Raw genomic sequence first — 16,189 nt, forward strand, 5'->3', positions numbered from 1 at the left:
CTTTTTTGCCTCATCAATTGAGGTTCAAACCGTTCTCTTGTCTTGTGGGTTTATTTCACACTGCCATCTAGCGGTCATTAGGAGAATGGCACCCACCTGAGCTGGCGGTGCATGGACAGCAGCATCAGCATCACGATCTAGAATCTGCTTTTTGCATCTGCATCCACTTCAAAATTCACGACTGTGACAGTCACATTTGTATGTGTAAAACTGTCGATAAACGGTTCATCGTCCATTTATTGATTAAATAACCGTAGTGTCAATAACAGTTGTTTCAAGTTATTAGCGACCCTTATACTTTGAGCGCAACTTTTATTTAACTGACGAATGAACTAAAGTTTCATCATAAAATACAGGGGTTATTCGTTTTCCTTGAGTATTGTCCGAAATACATTTTGTCCAGCCGAGGCTTCCGTAGTTTCAGTCACATGAATTGTTGTTGTGGTCGTGACTGAGCCTCCTCACCAGCGCGACTCAAAACATGCAGTTGCCTTACATTTTCTTCCCTCAGAATTTTGTTTATTTCATGCACGCTTAGGGCAAAAAATAATGATCCAGCCGGACGAAACTCCGAATCCCGACACGAGGTTACTGGTCAACAGGATATTTTAGGCTGCAGACTGCAGAGGCGTGTCGCGTCTCCGTCAGCGGTAATGAAATAGAACCGTACTGTCGCCATAAGCGCTAGCTTGTTTCCCTCTCTATCGTCCTCGTTTGGGCATTATGAGGAGCGAAAACAAATACCTCATTTGACATTTTTTTTTTTTGCATCCGTGTAGTTTTGGTTTATCGCTGAAGAAACGACGTCATGTTTCGGTGGTTTCTCGGTGGACGGGAGGCTCAGGGCTCTATGGAGGTAAGCAGGTGTAGCCTGACGGTGGCTAGCTACCGTTAGCTGAACGAATAAGCAAATAAGACTGAACAACTCGCGTGGTCTTTTACACGTAGCGCTTCCTCATTTCTTCCTGTTTCAGCCAAGAGAATTTTGCTACTTCGTGTTTCACGAACCTGACTTCTGTGCCAACAGTACTGAATGGCTAATGACTTTATTTACTGTATAATTTTGTTTTGTATAATATAGCTCTGTAATTACTCTCAACTAATATACTTAAAATGTTTAAATGAAGATGTTTACTGTTCGTTTCGCTGCATGTATGTCAAACAATGTTATGACAGCAGTCTGAAGAAACGCTGCTTACGGACCTTTAGATTTAGCCCTCTGTTTACAGCGTCCTGTAGACGTGTACACTTTTAGCCTCCAAAGGGGTGTCAGAGGGGGCTGTTGCGAGCCTGAGAGAGGCGTCAAGTAGGGATGTTAACAATTAATCGATTATCGATTAATTGTCGATAAAGAATTTAATCGGTTAAATTAAATTAGTTGCAATTCATTGAACTTTTTTTTTTCTTACAGGGGTAGTTATTGTCATTATAACGGTGTAGTGGCAGGAAAGAGGAATTCACCTGTAGATACCGTGATGGCCAAAATATACCTAGAATAAGTTACTTTTAAGCAACTTTTTTTTTTTTTTTTAAGTAGAAATGTGACCCATTAGAAGTTAATTTAAAGTCAGAGAATAAATCTTTAGTTTTTTTTTTAATTTATTTATTTATTTTACTGTTCTCTAATGTGAAAATGGGTCACATTGGACCCTCAACATTATTTAAGGGTTAAATAATGTCTTCCTTACACATTTTTCATTGTGAAATTTAGGTTCACAGGAAAAAAATGCCGCTAATCAATTAATCGTTAGTCGATCGATAAGGTCGATCAACTAACGATTCATGAATTAATCGATCATTTGCATCCCTCGTGTCAAGTGCCCTTTCTGATGTCACAAGCAGAGGGAGTAAAGTGTTTGCTGCTCCTCTGGAGAGACAAACCCATTAAACATCTGGACAGTCAGTTTTGTGTAATATTGGACCTTTGAAGATAATGAGGGTCCCTGAAAACGAATTTCTTTAATATATAAATATGTTTGTGTGTATGTATATATAATAAATGTAATAAAATCTCAAAAAATTGGGCATTATTTAGTTGGGCCATTGATAACCACCAAATTCAGAGAGCAGAACTCTAGAAATAACAAGAGCCGAGAGGCACTTCTGTGCACTTTGGGAATAAGTTGAGCGGGAGTCAGGTGGTGCCGGGCTGCTCCGTGTCCTGTCTCCACGGCCGTCAGCCTTCTGTCAGCCTGTCTGGCTGTGCGCGCCGCAGCCTGTTTGCCTCACGCTCTCCTCCCTCCTGTGTCTGCAGAAAAGCCCCGTGCTGTGCATCGGAGAGGAACAGCCCAAAAACTGGTTCACTGAGCTGCAGGTGCTGAAAGGACATTTTGACATTGTTCGATTTCTGGTGCAGATTGATGACTTCAGGTAGGCAGACCTCAGCCCCCCCCGCCCCTCTCCCCCAAACACCCGTTCCCACCCCAAACCCCCACACCCCACCTCCCCTCTCTAACCTTTCTCCTCTCTACCCTTGGCTGGCCTCCATCCCCTCCGTGATTGACAGGAGATCCTCACCTACAGAAAACTTACAGAGCATGACAAGAGCCCAATCATCACCTCTGTGTGTGACTCTGTGTGTGTGTGTGTGTGTGTGTGTGTGTGTGTGTGTGTGTGTGTGTGTGTGTGTGCGTGTGTGTGCAGCCGTACAGTTACAGCGTCTGCACCTGCTCTCCTCCCCTTCGGGGTGCCGCGGCATTGTGGAAGCTCGCCTCACGCCGGCATGGTAGAGTGATTCTGCATAAGTGGCCAGATTGGGATCTATAACCGAACTAAGTGTGTGCGCATGCATTGGTCACGAGGCGAGGGGTCACTTCACGCCTGGCCTCCCCCGGTAATAACCCCCCTCCTCTGGGCCTCGTCGTCTCCGCGCGCCGGTCCGCAGTCGGGGGGCAAAGGCCAGAAAATTCTCTCCAGATTGCTTTTGAGGTCCGGGAATGCATCCGCGACAGTTCCTCTCCCCTCATTTTTATCTCTCTGTTTCATCTGCTCATCCTGTCTGTTGATTATGGGAGCACGCAAGTGTGGATGGTCGAAGGTCAGAGGCCAACTAAAGGTGGACAGATGTTTTTTTTTTTTTTTTTTCTTTTCCTCCCCCCCTCCCCCCTCCCGTAAATGTAAGATTCTTCAGTCAGAGTCGGACCTGCTGGAAATAATTCCTCTCTCAGGCGGGGATTAACTCGGCACGTGTTCGCAGTGCGCTTGGCGAAACGGGGCCCGCCGCACGGCTCCTAACGCAAACCCACAGCTCCCGTCTTGTGTCTTCCAGATGTGCCTCAGCGGGCGATGATGGCCTCGTTCTGGTTTGGAACGTCGAGGTAAATACGCCTGGAGGTGATTATTTGCAGCGCCGCGCGCGACACAGTGGCACTAATTGCTCATTTTCCGCCGTCAGACCGGGGAGAGGCTGCAGGAGCTGCGGGGCCATTCCCAGCAGATAACAGCCATGACCACCTTCACGTGTAGCACGGAGCTGGCGTCGCACACCTCGCTCATCACGGCCTCCTCAGACAGGAGTCTCAGTGTATCCTCGCTGGCGTGTTGACACGCACACACACACACTCACTCAGGCACTGAAAACACAACTGAGTCTCGGGGGTGCCTGTAATTTCAGTTATTATTGTTGTTGTTATTGGTATGATTACTTTTTCTTGATTTCCTTAATTTGGCTTTGACAGCTGTGGGACCCTGATACAGGCAACAGAGTCCAGACCATCTCAGATCTTCAGTCCTCTGTGAAGGTAAACACTGACGACGATGCCAACAATCAATCAAATCATCTTGTTGACTGACAGTGTTAAAAATGTGCATGAGTTGAGGAGAACATCTAGCGGTATTGGTAACTTTGATTTGGTTCCAATGTTTATTTATTTTTCATTGTTTTTATTGTCATTTGCATGGTCGTTTGTTTATTACTGCATCATTACTTCTTATCTTGGTTGTACAGATGTGGTGATTGAACAGGTAACATGTTCATGTAATAGAGGTGTTGAACCCCAGGAAGTCTCGCTGTGCCATATTGTGTCAAGAATAGGGCCGTCAGTCGATTAAAAAAAAGCTTTAATCGCATAAGTGTCCTGAGTTAACTTGCGATTAATCGCAAATTGATTGCAATTTTTTTTTTTTTTTTACCCTGCTCTACATGTAACTTAGCACAATATTTATTTTATATATAAATTTTGCAGTCTTTTGACATTTTCTGACAACAGGACGGCTCGCTTCCACTGGACAACATGTCCAGACAGCGCCTCCGCCTCCGGTGTGAACCAGGCCTTAATGGTGCGTTAAAAACAATAGCGCAGTTAAAATGAGTTTGAGTTAACGCGTTATTAACCCTAGTCGAGAGTATAATATATAAATACTGCGCTGGAAGCTCACGAGTACATAACTTGCATCTCTCCTGGCGTCGAATGAACCTTTTCTTTATGTTTGCGTACCGTGATCCCAATTGAAGCAGAGCCCGCGGTGACACTGCGGTGTCGTGTTTCCAAACAACCAAAACGTGACGGAGAGTTTGTAGAAAACATCCTCGCAGGGGCTCCGTTTGCAAAAGCCATTACCGCCAAATGATTTGTTTTGCTGCCGCGAGGTGCGCGACGTACTAATTAATGGTTTGACGGTGGAAGGTTTTGTTATGATTATGGAAATCATAATTGGAAAAAAAAAAAAATTGCCTCCTCTCAAATCCTGGAATTGGGTTAATTGCGGCCTCCAGCGGTTAATTGTTTTTCTCCCTTTCGACGACGCCTCCGCGCGCCCGCCCCTCAGTGTCTGCTGGTGCTGGAGCGGCTGAGCGCCTGGCTCTCCGGCGGCGAGGAGCTGTGCGTGTGGAGCCCCGACTTCCAGCTGCAGTGTCACAGACGGAACCACAGCGACACGGGTAGAGACGCACGGACGCTGTGCAGCGCCGACGGTTCCTGAAAGTTCCGCACGGCTGTTTGCGCTCGCCGCAATTACGGGTTTTGTTCTTGGCCCATTTGCAGGGATAACGGCTTTGATAGAGCTGCCCAAGAACTGCGTAGCTGCGGCAATGGACAAAGAAATCGGTGAGAAAAATAAATATATATATATATATATATATATATATATATATATATTTACTTTAGTTACGTTCTTCTAATTTTTCCTGAAATCTTATTTCTAGTCATCTACAGGCTGACAGTTTCCCCTGATTCTCTGTCCATGGCCGAGATCCGCTGCCTGTCCGACCACCAGGACCAGATCCGGGCGCTCATCAACGTCAACGGTCCGTCCGTGAAACATTCAGAAACCAAAACAAACAAAATTAAAAAAAAAATACACGCCGACAGACAGTGTTCATGCTCGTGCGTGTCTCCCTCAGACGGCCTGTTCGCCAGCGGCTCGCACGCCGGCGAGCTGATCCTGTGGGACGCCCTCGACTGGAACATCCTGGCCTACGAGCACATCCTGTGGGAGGAGCCGCAAGCCTCCACGCAGGCCGAGATACGACTGAGCGCCCCCAAGCCCAGCGAGATGTCCATCCAGCACCTGACCACCGACGGCAAGGTGAGGGGATGGATGAGGGGATGGAGGCGGGGACATTCCGGGAACTTTGACGTAGAGATGAGTGAGAACGTTAGCCGGCGGGGCTAATAAGTTGCGGAGGATTGGCGTTGTAGGTACAAAACCTGTCCGGCTATGAGAGCTGTCCGGCGGTCCGGCGACTGCCGACGACGTCACATACGGCAACTCTATTAGGACAAACTACATTGCGGTCGATACCTAGATAGACGGATCAATAAGTAGGTAGATGTGATGCTATACGAATATATTTGCATATATTTGAATAGATATGATATACATATATATATATATGTAAATATTATATTTAATTATATCTATCTATATATATATAATCATTATCATATTTTATCTATATCTATCTTTATATGTGGATATAATCATTTTATCTATTTATGTATCTATCTGTTCGACGAGTAGATAGATAGATTTAGTATGATTATATCTATCTATTATATCTACCTATATATATACTCTATATACTATCTATCTCTCTATATCTATCTATCTATCTATCCATCTATCTATCTATCTATCTTATCTATCTTATCTATCTGACCGTAATGTAGTTTGTCCTAATAGAGTTGCCGTAAGGACCCCGGACAGATCTCGCAGCCGGACAGATTTAGTGCCTGAACCGTCTCTTCATGTAAACCGGGATAATGTTCCAGTCCCCGTGTCAGACTTCCACCAGACTTTCCCCCTGGAGGGAGCCTGACGTTTGTGTGTCCCGCAGCACATCCTGGCGGCCGTGGGCAGCGGCCTGTACGTCTACAGCATCGCCAGCAAGACGGTGGTGGCCTACAGGAAGGCGGCCCACGACTCCAATGTCCTGCACACCATGCTGCTGTCAGACAGGTGACGGGCGTCTGATCTCAAACTATCAGCCCCAGACATGACATTGGACGTGTGTGTGTGTGTGTGTGTGGGGGCGGGGGGATAAAACACATCAATTGTAGCCACAGTATAGATAACGCGGCCGTCGCCTCTTTCAGCGAGCTGATGTCCTGCTCTGAAGACGGCAGCGTGAGGATGTGGGAGATCCAGGACCTTCCTCTGCAGGCAGAGCCGGCCTCACCAGGTACAGAAACAGCAGCAGCAGCAGCAGCAGCAGCAGCAGCAGCAGCAGCAGCACGCGTTTTTCACCCAGCTGCAGTGAATCTTTTTTGCCAGTGAGGCCGTTGAAAGCACGTGGATCACTGCCAGCACTCTGCTGTTGGCGTGAGCGTTTGTTTGTGGCGTCGCGCTGTGTGGGCGGCGCGGAGGTTCGCTAACGCTGTCCAGATGTGATTCTGTGTTTATGGAAGGAGAGCGCGCGCCCTTAAGAGTGGATTTATTTCCTGCTAAGTGAGCTGGTGTGCGAGGCAGGTCTCACACCGGCTCCATCACCCGATCGCCAAACGTAAACTTTGCAATCACGACCCCCTCCTGCCCCTCCACTCTGTCTCCTGCGCCAGGTTTCTTTGGACTGTGGACCTTCGGCCGCTCCAACAAGCAGACGGGGCCTCAGTCGAAGAAAGCCACGGACTTGGTGAACCTGAAGACGCTGGAGCTGACCGGCGATCTGATCGGCCACTCGGGGGCAGTGCAGGTCCGTTTCTCAAACTGCATAAGGCTCTCATAACTGTTTTCACCATCCTCGGATTTTTGTTTTAAATTTCCTAGTTTTATTTTTATTTTTTTACCCCCAGATCTTTCTGAGCTTCGGGGAGAGCGGCTTGGTCACGTGCTCGGCCGACCACCTGTTGATCCTGTGGAAGAACGGAGAGCGCCAGTCGCACCTGCGCAGCCTGGCGCTGTTCCAGAAGCTAGAGGAGAACGGAGGACTCTGACTTGACTTACTTACTTTGACTCGATTTGCCTCACCGAGGGAGAAATGTGACGCTGCAAGTCAATCAGTCGGCTTTTGATTGTTGTTCGCGTTCTTATTTAATGATTGTTGCTTGACTTTTTACCTAAAACCGTCTTTGTCTCTTGAAGTAAAATACTTCATGTCAAAAACAAAATGTCTGGCACTCCCCTTCCTTTACTCGCCCGGTTTGCATTCTATCCAGAACACCGCAGCGCAACAGCGCAGCTGGATAACCGAGCATTAAAAGCCGAGGTCTTGCCAATTCACCTCGAAAATCTGCAGTCTACAGCATTTTTCAGCCATTAATCAGCAGGTAGCGAGTGCTGCGATTTTGCTCGAAAAACCAATGAAGGAGGGATAAAAGAGGAGTTGGGCAGTTTGTCAAGAGATCAATGTGGATGCTGCAGTAGTTTGCACCGGTTTTATTGGAACAGGACCGCATTTTCTCGTTAAGAATAAAGAGTGGAATGGGACAGTTTCAACAGTGAAGAAGTTAAGTCTGAACTTTTCCCATCTCTGAAGAGACAGGAGATACACGTTGTCACAACAATGGTAAAAGTATTACTGTATTGGGCCTTAAAATGTCTTATTCATATTCCCAGCAAAAGCCCAGTTTACTTTTAAAGAGTACCTAAAATAGACCATGAATAATAGAACATGAATAAACATCTAAAGAATGCTTTAATTTGTCTTTCACAATACATTGATGTGTTGGACAGACATTAAAATAATACATAAATATCCAGACTGCAAACTAAAATAAACTTTTAAAATGGCATTTTAAGCAACGGTGACAGAAAGCTTTTCTTTTTTTTAACTAGAACATTGAGGCAGTAAAATATTTTTTTACATCCTGAAGGCCAATAACGACTTTTTTTCTTCTTGCTGTGAAAAATAGTTTGTTCTGTATTTAACATCATTTTACACTTGTGTTTTTTTTTGTTTTTTTTTTATTATAAATTGTACAAAATGACAGAGGATTGGCACCTTTTCCACAGCCACAGCCGTCAGTGTTGGAGGAGGAAATAGAAAACACCAGGCGATGAAGGCTTATCATCTCCTAACAAGCAGTTCTACATTCTGTTCCTGCCTGGCACACTTGAAGCAGGAGAGGCGTTTAAGCAGCCGTCGCCATTTGTAGTGTCTCATTCCGGCCGTCACTGTACACCGAAGCACGGCAGGTTTACCTGACATGTCAATCATGTGTGTTGTCACTGTGAATGGAAATCTGGCTGTTGACAAGAACAAAAAAAATCTTCTCGTGTCCAGTGAGCCGGGAAGCATTTCAAGTCACTATTAATAAACAAACAAACAAACAAACAAACATAATTTTTGCAACATAGAACAGCCACAACAAAAGTTACACAAACAGTTTATGTAAAATGCAAAGCAAAAGAGAGAAAAACTAAAAGAGTGCACGAGAATGGCAAGTAGATCCATCTAGTCGAGTTTAAGGCGTTGTTTAAGACCTTAGTCATCACAAAGCATTCTTCGAAATGTGGGCAGTTATAGGTCGACAATAAATCTCTAGCGGAATTCACATCTGATCCAGCTTCCTCTCATTCAGTTTTACAACCGAAACAAGCTGGCAGTTGTCACAGAAATACCAAATACCAATGCTTCCTCAACAGGGGAATCATTAGAAATGTTGTTCAGTTTACCTTAAAATACCAGCACACGTATGGCTTTTGATTTCTTGTATTTGTTATTAATTCTTCTGTTTATTAAAAAAAAAAAAAAAAAAAAAACTATTTTAATTTGTTGTGTTAATTGACTGTGGTAAGCACGTTTTCTGAAAAGCAGACAAAGCAACAGAAGTGAAGCGTCTCTGGGGTGCCGACAAGGTGGATACACCTACAATAGTTCTAAAACATGATGAAACAAAAGTGACTTCTGCATATTGTGGGATGCTTATTTTTAAATTAAAAAAAGTTTTATTCTGTAAAGATTGACAAAAGTGTAAGGCACCTGTTAAGAGCTCTCAGTGCCTTTGGTTAATACTGTGAAGTATATGTCTTGGGCTAACACGCACATACATGACATGTATGACATGTATTTTTTTTACTTTTTTTTTTACCATTGGGTTGAAATTGGCATAAAGAGCTCTGAAATAAATTAATAGGTTCTGAAAGACCAGGGCTAAAATCTCCATTAAAACGTTAAAAGTTTAAAATCACAGTATTCACATGAGCTAAGCCGTCAAATTTCGCTGCCGATTCAAATGAATAACACTGTTTTACCGCTTGTGCCGCTATGCTGCAATTGCATTATAGAGCCACTGGAGGGCAGTCACCACACATCTAACCCCGTTGCGGCCTAGTTATTTTGCTGTATTATTCTCCTGCTGCAAAATAATTACGAAACTACCTGTACGCAGACCTCTTACAAATGTGTGCAAAGGACGACGGCACGAGTAAAAGTCGCAGCATAAAAAACGCAGCACGAAGCAGAAGGAAAAAAAAAAAAAAAAAAAAATACTGCAACTTCCTGTTCCACGGAGACGTGGAGCTTCACGGATACCTGTTGGACGGTGACATGACACGTGACTCCACCGCTGACGTTGATGTACGCTTGCTTTGTCGCAATGCCACCGTTCGGGGTGCAATAATGTCTACAGTTAGTGTTTATCCGCCCCCCCCCCAAAAAAAAATACTTGTACCTGAGCACCTCGTAAAGTTGGCAATTTGGAAAAGAGCCTGACTAAAGTAGAAAGCATGACGCAGACATCGCCCCCAAAAGCATGACAGTGAGTGTACAGGTGAGTTCTTTCGTCTTTTGTGTCCACCAGGTCTTCTTTTATAGCAGATTTCAGCGTGGGGAAAAGGAGAAGAAGCACAGATAGCAGAAAGAGTGAGCTTATTATAACGTTCGGAGTAGCTAAAGTGCAGGTTTGTGGCATGTTTCTTCTTCATGATGCTATAAATACTCAGCAGAGCCATCAAGTGGCAACAGAGAGTCAGTGCAGCTCCTAAATGCGTCACCTCCAACGCCGACCACTGCGGGGAAAGAGTCCGTCATCTTGGTTTCGTCCCGGGCGGAGATCGTCTCCGTTTTGGCAGAGTTGATAGACGATGTGAAGAGTTCACCGGAGCTGGTCGCCGCCGCCGTCGTCCTGCCCCTCTCGGGGTGAGAGGGGGGTGGGCGGCGAGGAGGCGGTCAGGACGGAGGAGGTGGACGCAGACTCTTACAATTCATCTCGTCCAGACCCTTCCAGTACTTGTAGTTCTCGGACAGGTGCTCCATGAGACCTGGCAGGCAGGCGAAGGCTACGGAGGGATGGAGGGACAACACAGAGGCATTATTCCAAGTGGCAACTGTAGTTGTTTGTATTTATGCTCGTTTATGCAGTATCACCATCCATTCATAGGACTTAGAGAATAGGACATCTTCACCAAATGTTAAATATTCATGATTACTGATTTTGCAACAAGTGGATTTAGTTTTTGCCGCTGTCGCAATTATATGACGTCACGCACTACACGCGCTGGATGACGCCTCCGGTCCGACGTCGTTGCCACAGCAACCTATCAGATGGGTGAATAATGTGGCCCAGTCTGAACAGAGCCAGATCCCACTTGGACACCTGCTTAACAACAGTGTGGACAGTCAGCCCTAAAAATCAGATTTGAGAAGGAACCTGATTGCAATCAGATTCGCCTACAGTCTGAACGCAGCCTTAGCTCCGCCCCTGCATACGAAAGCAGCAGAGGCAGATGTTCTTGTTCCCTGTGTTTACAGCAGCTGTCAGGAGGATGCATGTCCACTCTGAGGGAGTGAGGGGCGGGGGGGGGAGTTTGTTGAAGGGGGGCTTGAGAGTGTTTCTCTCATACACACACACACGTGCACACATGCACACGTATCCAGAGCCTGGCCTTCATTCTCAGAGAGAGCGGGAGCCCGTCTTGTTTACATCCCAACTTCCGCTCTGTTTGCTGACCAGCGCTGCATCCGTCCATCTGTGAACTCGCAGTGACCGGCTGCATGGGTGTTTTGGTGTTTGTGTATGTGAAGTCGCCCACTCCCCTGACTCCCCCTCACTACCAGCACTCCCCACCCCCTCCCTTTCCTCCACGTGTCCACTCTTCTCCCTGGAAGCTGCTCTCCTGTCCCACTGGCATTTTGGGATCTTTCCGTGACATCAGAGCAGCGCTGTCAGTAAACAAGTTTCCTCATGGGGAGACTAAAGCAGGAGGGGATTTCAGTGGGAATGGGGGTGGGGGGGGACTATAGGAGCACCGCCACTTCCCCCGCCCCCTCCTCATCCCTTTCCTGTTACTTCCACTTCTGGGTTCTTGCGGGAAGCCCGCTGGGAGAAGATCTGAATGTACCAGGTTCTGCTTTCTCCGGATAGGCCGCGCAAATCTGTTTTTGCTTAACTCGTGTGGCCTGAGAACTCGGGCCACAGCTGGTGTTTCCGTGAAAGCGTGATGTATCAGCGGCTGATGGGACCAATGGGGGCTCAGAGTCAATCAGTCAGTGGAACAGTCGGTGAGGTCGTCCCTCACGTACTGAGGGAAATGCTTTAAGCGCTGCCTTGACGGACGTTAACGACACCTTGATCAATATTAATAGGTGATGTTTTTTCTTGCATGGTCTTGTAAGCGTCTCCAACAGTTTTTTTTTTATGGTGCAGATACTCACACGTTTTTCATGAGAGGTTCATTTTTACTAATTGGGGAAACTGCAACTTCTATTAACTTCCAGCAAGAGGTTTTAACTTAAGACGTTCCCATTGTGAACAAACCGCATTGGAGAAGCCTAAAGAATGTAAATATTAAAACAAGCTTTCTGAGGTGCAATGAAAGTGCTTTGTCCGAGGAAGGAAGCTTTGCAGAATAGCGCAAGAACTGAGGATGTGAAAGTGTTTGGTGCACTTCGTTTAGACATTAGAGCCGGAGCGAACAGCCGGCAAGGAAGCTTCACGAGGCTAAAAACTTCAAGCACTTCATTTATTTTCGACGCAATTACATTTTTTAGCTCGGTGACCTCTCTGATGTGAACAATAACTTGGGACCTTTCGTAGACCCCGATTTGTCGAGCTCCGTTGCCAATATGCACAGAGCTCACTCGGAAATGACGAACATGGCACAAGCACAAACGTCAAGGAAATAACGTCCCGCTTACCATCCCAGGCGTCGAACATGTCAGTGATGAAGTAGTCCATGAAGGAGATCTGAGATTTGGGTATGCTGCACGTGTTCCTGTCAAACACCGGCATCACCACCGGGAGCCCTTGTCTCTTCTCCTCATCCGTCTGCAGGAGGGGGGGGGGGAGAAAGACAGCACGGTGACGTAACTGCAGAAAAGCAACGCCTACCTTGAAATAGGATTTCAAGGTAGGTACATTTTTAGTATTTTTGTGACCCTTTAACTTCCACCAATAGCAAGAATGACACCCTTGCCAGTGACACAGCGCCCCCAGCTGGTGTGACATAGTACTGTGCGAACTTGGCCGCCTGGCTGACGCTCCAACGTCACACCTTGCCTTGCCGCAACACCTCGCACGGCAGATTCAGCACCTCTTGTAAGAGCTGGCGGGTCTAACCGTCTGAAATCTCGCACGTAAAGCCGTAGCAATATGTAGCACAGAAAGCCAGCAGGAAGCAACTGCAAGCAGCAGTTTTATCCGAGCTCAATGTTTGTTTGTTTTTTTGCTTTCCTCCAAACTGGCTGTCCTAGCCACAGTGGATGTTTCTCTTAACTGGGAGGAAAAGAAGACTTCTGCTAAGTAGCTCAGCTTGTTGAGTGCACCTGTGCAAAGTACTCCTCAGAGATCCGCCCCGCCCACTCGATGCAGAGCTCCAGCGGCCTGCAGGGGTTTGCTACGTCGGCGCACTTGATCAGCATCCTCTTGATCAGCAGGCGGTTCTCCGGAGAGTTCCTGATGTTGGCCTGGCCGTCACAGTCGCTGTTCACACCCTGAAAAAAAACAAACAAACGAAAAACACGCGCACGGATGACGTATCCGGTCTAAATCCGACCCTGAATGTTAACAAGATCAACAAAAGTGTGAATTTCCCAGTAGAAGCAAATCAACAGAAGATGTTTTTATTCATCAATATCGGCTATTGGGACTATATTAATTTAATAAGTACAAAGTAGATTCGGACAACAGCTAGAACTCATGATTTTGTGTGGGTCATTGTGTATTACAGTAAGGGCGTATTCAGACTGCCAGCGAAAATCCGATTTGTAGCCCATCCAGATTGAAACCGGATGACTCTTTTGTAGTCTGAACAGTCGCAAATCACAGGAAATCCGAATTAAAGAGCAAAACAGATTGAAACCACCACTGGGAGGTTGTGTCAGATGGCATGAACAGCTCCAAACACACTGATCGGTTTTGACTGTCGTCAGACGTAATGAAGTGGACAGAAGAAGTTAAATACAGCAGTCCCTAGACATAGGAGGAAACTCACTGGCTCATCAGTGTGTGAGGAGATAGCTCCAATCAAGCCAAGCTCCAGGGCATGTATCACAACAAGTCCATTTAGTTTTTGCCGCTGTCGCAATTTCTCCGCTTCGGCGTCGTCGCTACAGCAACCTGTCAGATCGCTCAATAGCGTGGCCCAGTCTGAACAGAGCCAAATCCAATTTGGACACTTGCTAAACACAGTGTGGACTGTCAGCCCCAAACATTTTGAATTTGAGAAGGAATCTAATTTGAATCAGATTCGCCTGCAGCAGTCTGAACGCAGCCTAAGTAAGAAGATTTACCAGAAGGAAGAGCGGATGTCTCCGCTGAATGAGGTCATGTTGCTTGCGTCTTAAATGTAATGAAACCCTAAACGGGGAGGGGACGGGGACGGGGACGGGGACGGGGGAGGCCTGCAGCACTCACAGTCATGCCGCCTTCTTCGATGGCCGCCATCGGCTTGTTGATGCTGTTGACGAACTTGCTGACGTGCTCAAAGTGTCTGGTCATCTCGGTGGCGAGCACCATGTCAATGATGGCCTGCCGCAGCGTCCGGAACTGGTTCCTGTCAGAGGCCAAGCGAGAAGAGAGTCAGTCCAGGGGAGTTGGGGAAGGGGTGGGGGTCCACGAGACCCTCCCCGAAAGCCTCAAAGCAAAATTTAAGGGGAAGCGAAAAAATAAATAAATAACATTGTCGGAGAGCGGCGGCGGTGGCGGAGGATGGGTCGGACCTGTCCGTGTTCTTGAAGATGTTGCTCTTGCCGTCGCGCACGGTGAGCTGGAAGGCGAGGGCGGCGTGGTGGCTCTCCAGCACGGCCGTGTCGTTGTACAGGATGGCCAGCTCGCTGCCGGCGTTGCACAGGAAGGAGTTGGTCCGGCCCGGGTGGTCCACGTCATGCACGGTGGCCGCTATCAGGGCGGCCACCTCGTCCAGCTGGTCCAGACTGCTCTGGAATGGATGGAAGGAGAGGAGGAGACAGAGTGACGCATTCTTCCGCACCATCATGAGGGAGCTGGGGAAAAAAATATTTCCACAAGACCATTTTGTTTTTAATGAAATGTTGAGCCGTCGGGCGACTCTGGTGAGGACGCCGCTTTTGGCCATATTTGTCGTACAGGCCAGGCCTTGATAGGATTTCTGGCGGATTACCAGAGACGAATATGAAACGTTACGGCTGCGCCGCCTGCAGCACACACTGATGTTTGTTATGGACACACAGGCGGAGCAAGGACTGTTTTCTGTTCACTTTGAAGCCGTGTCAGCCTGCATGATCATGTTTTGTGTCCTATAAGCAGTGCTCTGTGTGTGTGTGTGTGTGTGTGTGTGTGTGTTTATTGGATAAGGGCTTTGTTTCACAGATTTGCCCCATAGGGGTTTTTGCTTCAGCAGTCCACTGCGCCAGCCGGCCTCCTTCCCCATGTCAAGGAACTCATGTCCAGTTCTCTTACTTGGTTTTATTTTGAAAATCCACTGTCTTCTTTTGTCGTGTAACTTCCCTTGTGTGTTGTCTGCCTGTCTGATCCCCTGATTGTTTCCACCAGCACCCCACAACTTGTGCGCCATAACACACAGTTGTCCCTCACAATCATCCGTTTGTGTGATCACTGATATTTCCACCTGGGTTAGTGTCAACACACCCAGCAAGGTGTTGCTTCTACCCTCTTCTTTCTTTCCCCTTCCAAAAATGTCAAATGCTTTTGAGAGGGACTGTAAACATAGGGCTAATTGTGCTAATTGCGTCGCTCTCCACTAACCTTGACCCTTTCCTTGCGCAGGAAGTAGGCGGTGGCGTGCAGCACGTCGGCGGCGTGAGTGGAGTTGTGGTAGGAGTTGGACGAGTGGTAGCTGCCCTCCATCAGCTGCAGCCACGAGCGCAGCGTCGCCTCCGTGCAGTTGAGGAACTCGCACACGCCGAAGCTGGCGAAGATCTTCAGGCCGAGGTAAGTCAGCGGTCTGCACGGGGATGCAAGGGGTGACACGTGTAACCGACAAATGAGAGCGCTGCATGTACATTTGCCTCCAGTCTTCACCCAGCACGTCCTGTTGTATGACATAGTCCCGTTTCCCAAACTGCATTATATTAGTTGTTTTATTGTGAAGAGCTTGTTTCCAGAGGTGGGAAGTAACAAAGTACAAATACTTTGTTACTGTACTTCAGTAGGTTCTTCAGGTATTTGTACTTTGCTTGAGTATTTCTTTTTCTGATGACTGTTTTTAATACTTTTTCTCCATATTTGTACAAATGTGTACTTTCTACTCCTTACATTGGAAAAACATGCTTGTTACTTTTCAAAGATACAGATTCTGTTCAAAGTAATTCACTTATTATTATTCTAGCTATAGTTTTTACAGATGCTGTTGTGTAGTGCAATATAAATTG

The 16,189-nt window shown here is 46.8% G+C and overlaps 2 protein-coding genes across 5 annotated transcripts in view; one reads left to right on the forward strand and one right to left on the reverse strand.

Annotated features, from left to right (window-relative positions):
• The first annotated feature begins 425 nt into the window (after positions 1-425).
• On the forward strand, positions 426-7,547 carry wdr41 (WD repeat domain 41). Of its 2 annotated transcripts, none has more exons than XM_076029520.1 (14): positions 426-650; positions 791-856; positions 2,255-2,370; positions 3,269-3,317; positions 3,395-3,523; positions 3,678-3,740; positions 4,768-4,879; positions 4,983-5,045; positions 5,144-5,245; positions 5,342-5,526; positions 6,278-6,399; positions 6,537-6,622; positions 6,999-7,132; positions 7,233-7,547. In XM_076029520.1, the coding sequence occupies exons 2-14, from the start codon at positions 809-811 to the stop codon at positions 7,371-7,373; spliced, it is 1,350 nt and encodes a 449-aa protein (XP_075885635.1). In that variant the 5' UTR covers positions 426-650; positions 791-808; the 3' UTR covers positions 7,374-7,547. The 2 variants fall into 2 exon arrangements, with proteins under 2 accessions (XP_075885635.1, XP_075885634.1); XM_076029519.1 differs by having other exon boundaries at positions 427-650; positions 780-856.
• Positions 7,548-9,304: 1,757 nt separating this feature from the next.
• The window catches only part of pde8b (phosphodiesterase 8B), a 36,744-nt gene continuing 29,859 nt past the window's right edge, over positions 9,305-16,189 (reverse strand). For all 3 annotated transcript variants that reach the window (XM_076029517.1, XM_076029516.1, XM_076029518.1), the window contains exons 17-22: positions 15,564-15,762; positions 14,540-14,757; positions 14,235-14,373; positions 13,145-13,312; positions 12,518-12,647; positions 9,305-10,659 (exon numbers count right to left, since the gene is read on the reverse strand). In XM_076029517.1, the coding sequence (XP_075885632.1) occupies positions 10,550-10,659; positions 12,518-12,647; positions 13,145-13,312; positions 14,235-14,373; positions 14,540-14,757; positions 15,564-15,762 (964 nt within the window). In that variant the 3' untranslated portion in view covers positions 9,305-10,549. The remainder of the gene's footprint in view (positions 10,660-12,517; positions 12,648-13,144; positions 13,313-14,234; positions 14,374-14,539; positions 14,758-15,563; positions 15,763-16,189) is intronic.

Source organism: Nelusetta ayraudi, unplaced genomic scaffold, assembly GCF_046127955.1.
Source record: "Nelusetta ayraudi isolate G7.1 ecotype Tasmania unplaced genomic scaffold, CSIRO-AGI_Nayr_v1 ptg000026l, whole genome shotgun sequence".
Taxonomy (NCBI): Eukaryota; Metazoa; Chordata; class Actinopteri; order Tetraodontiformes; family Monacanthidae; genus Nelusetta; species Nelusetta ayraudi.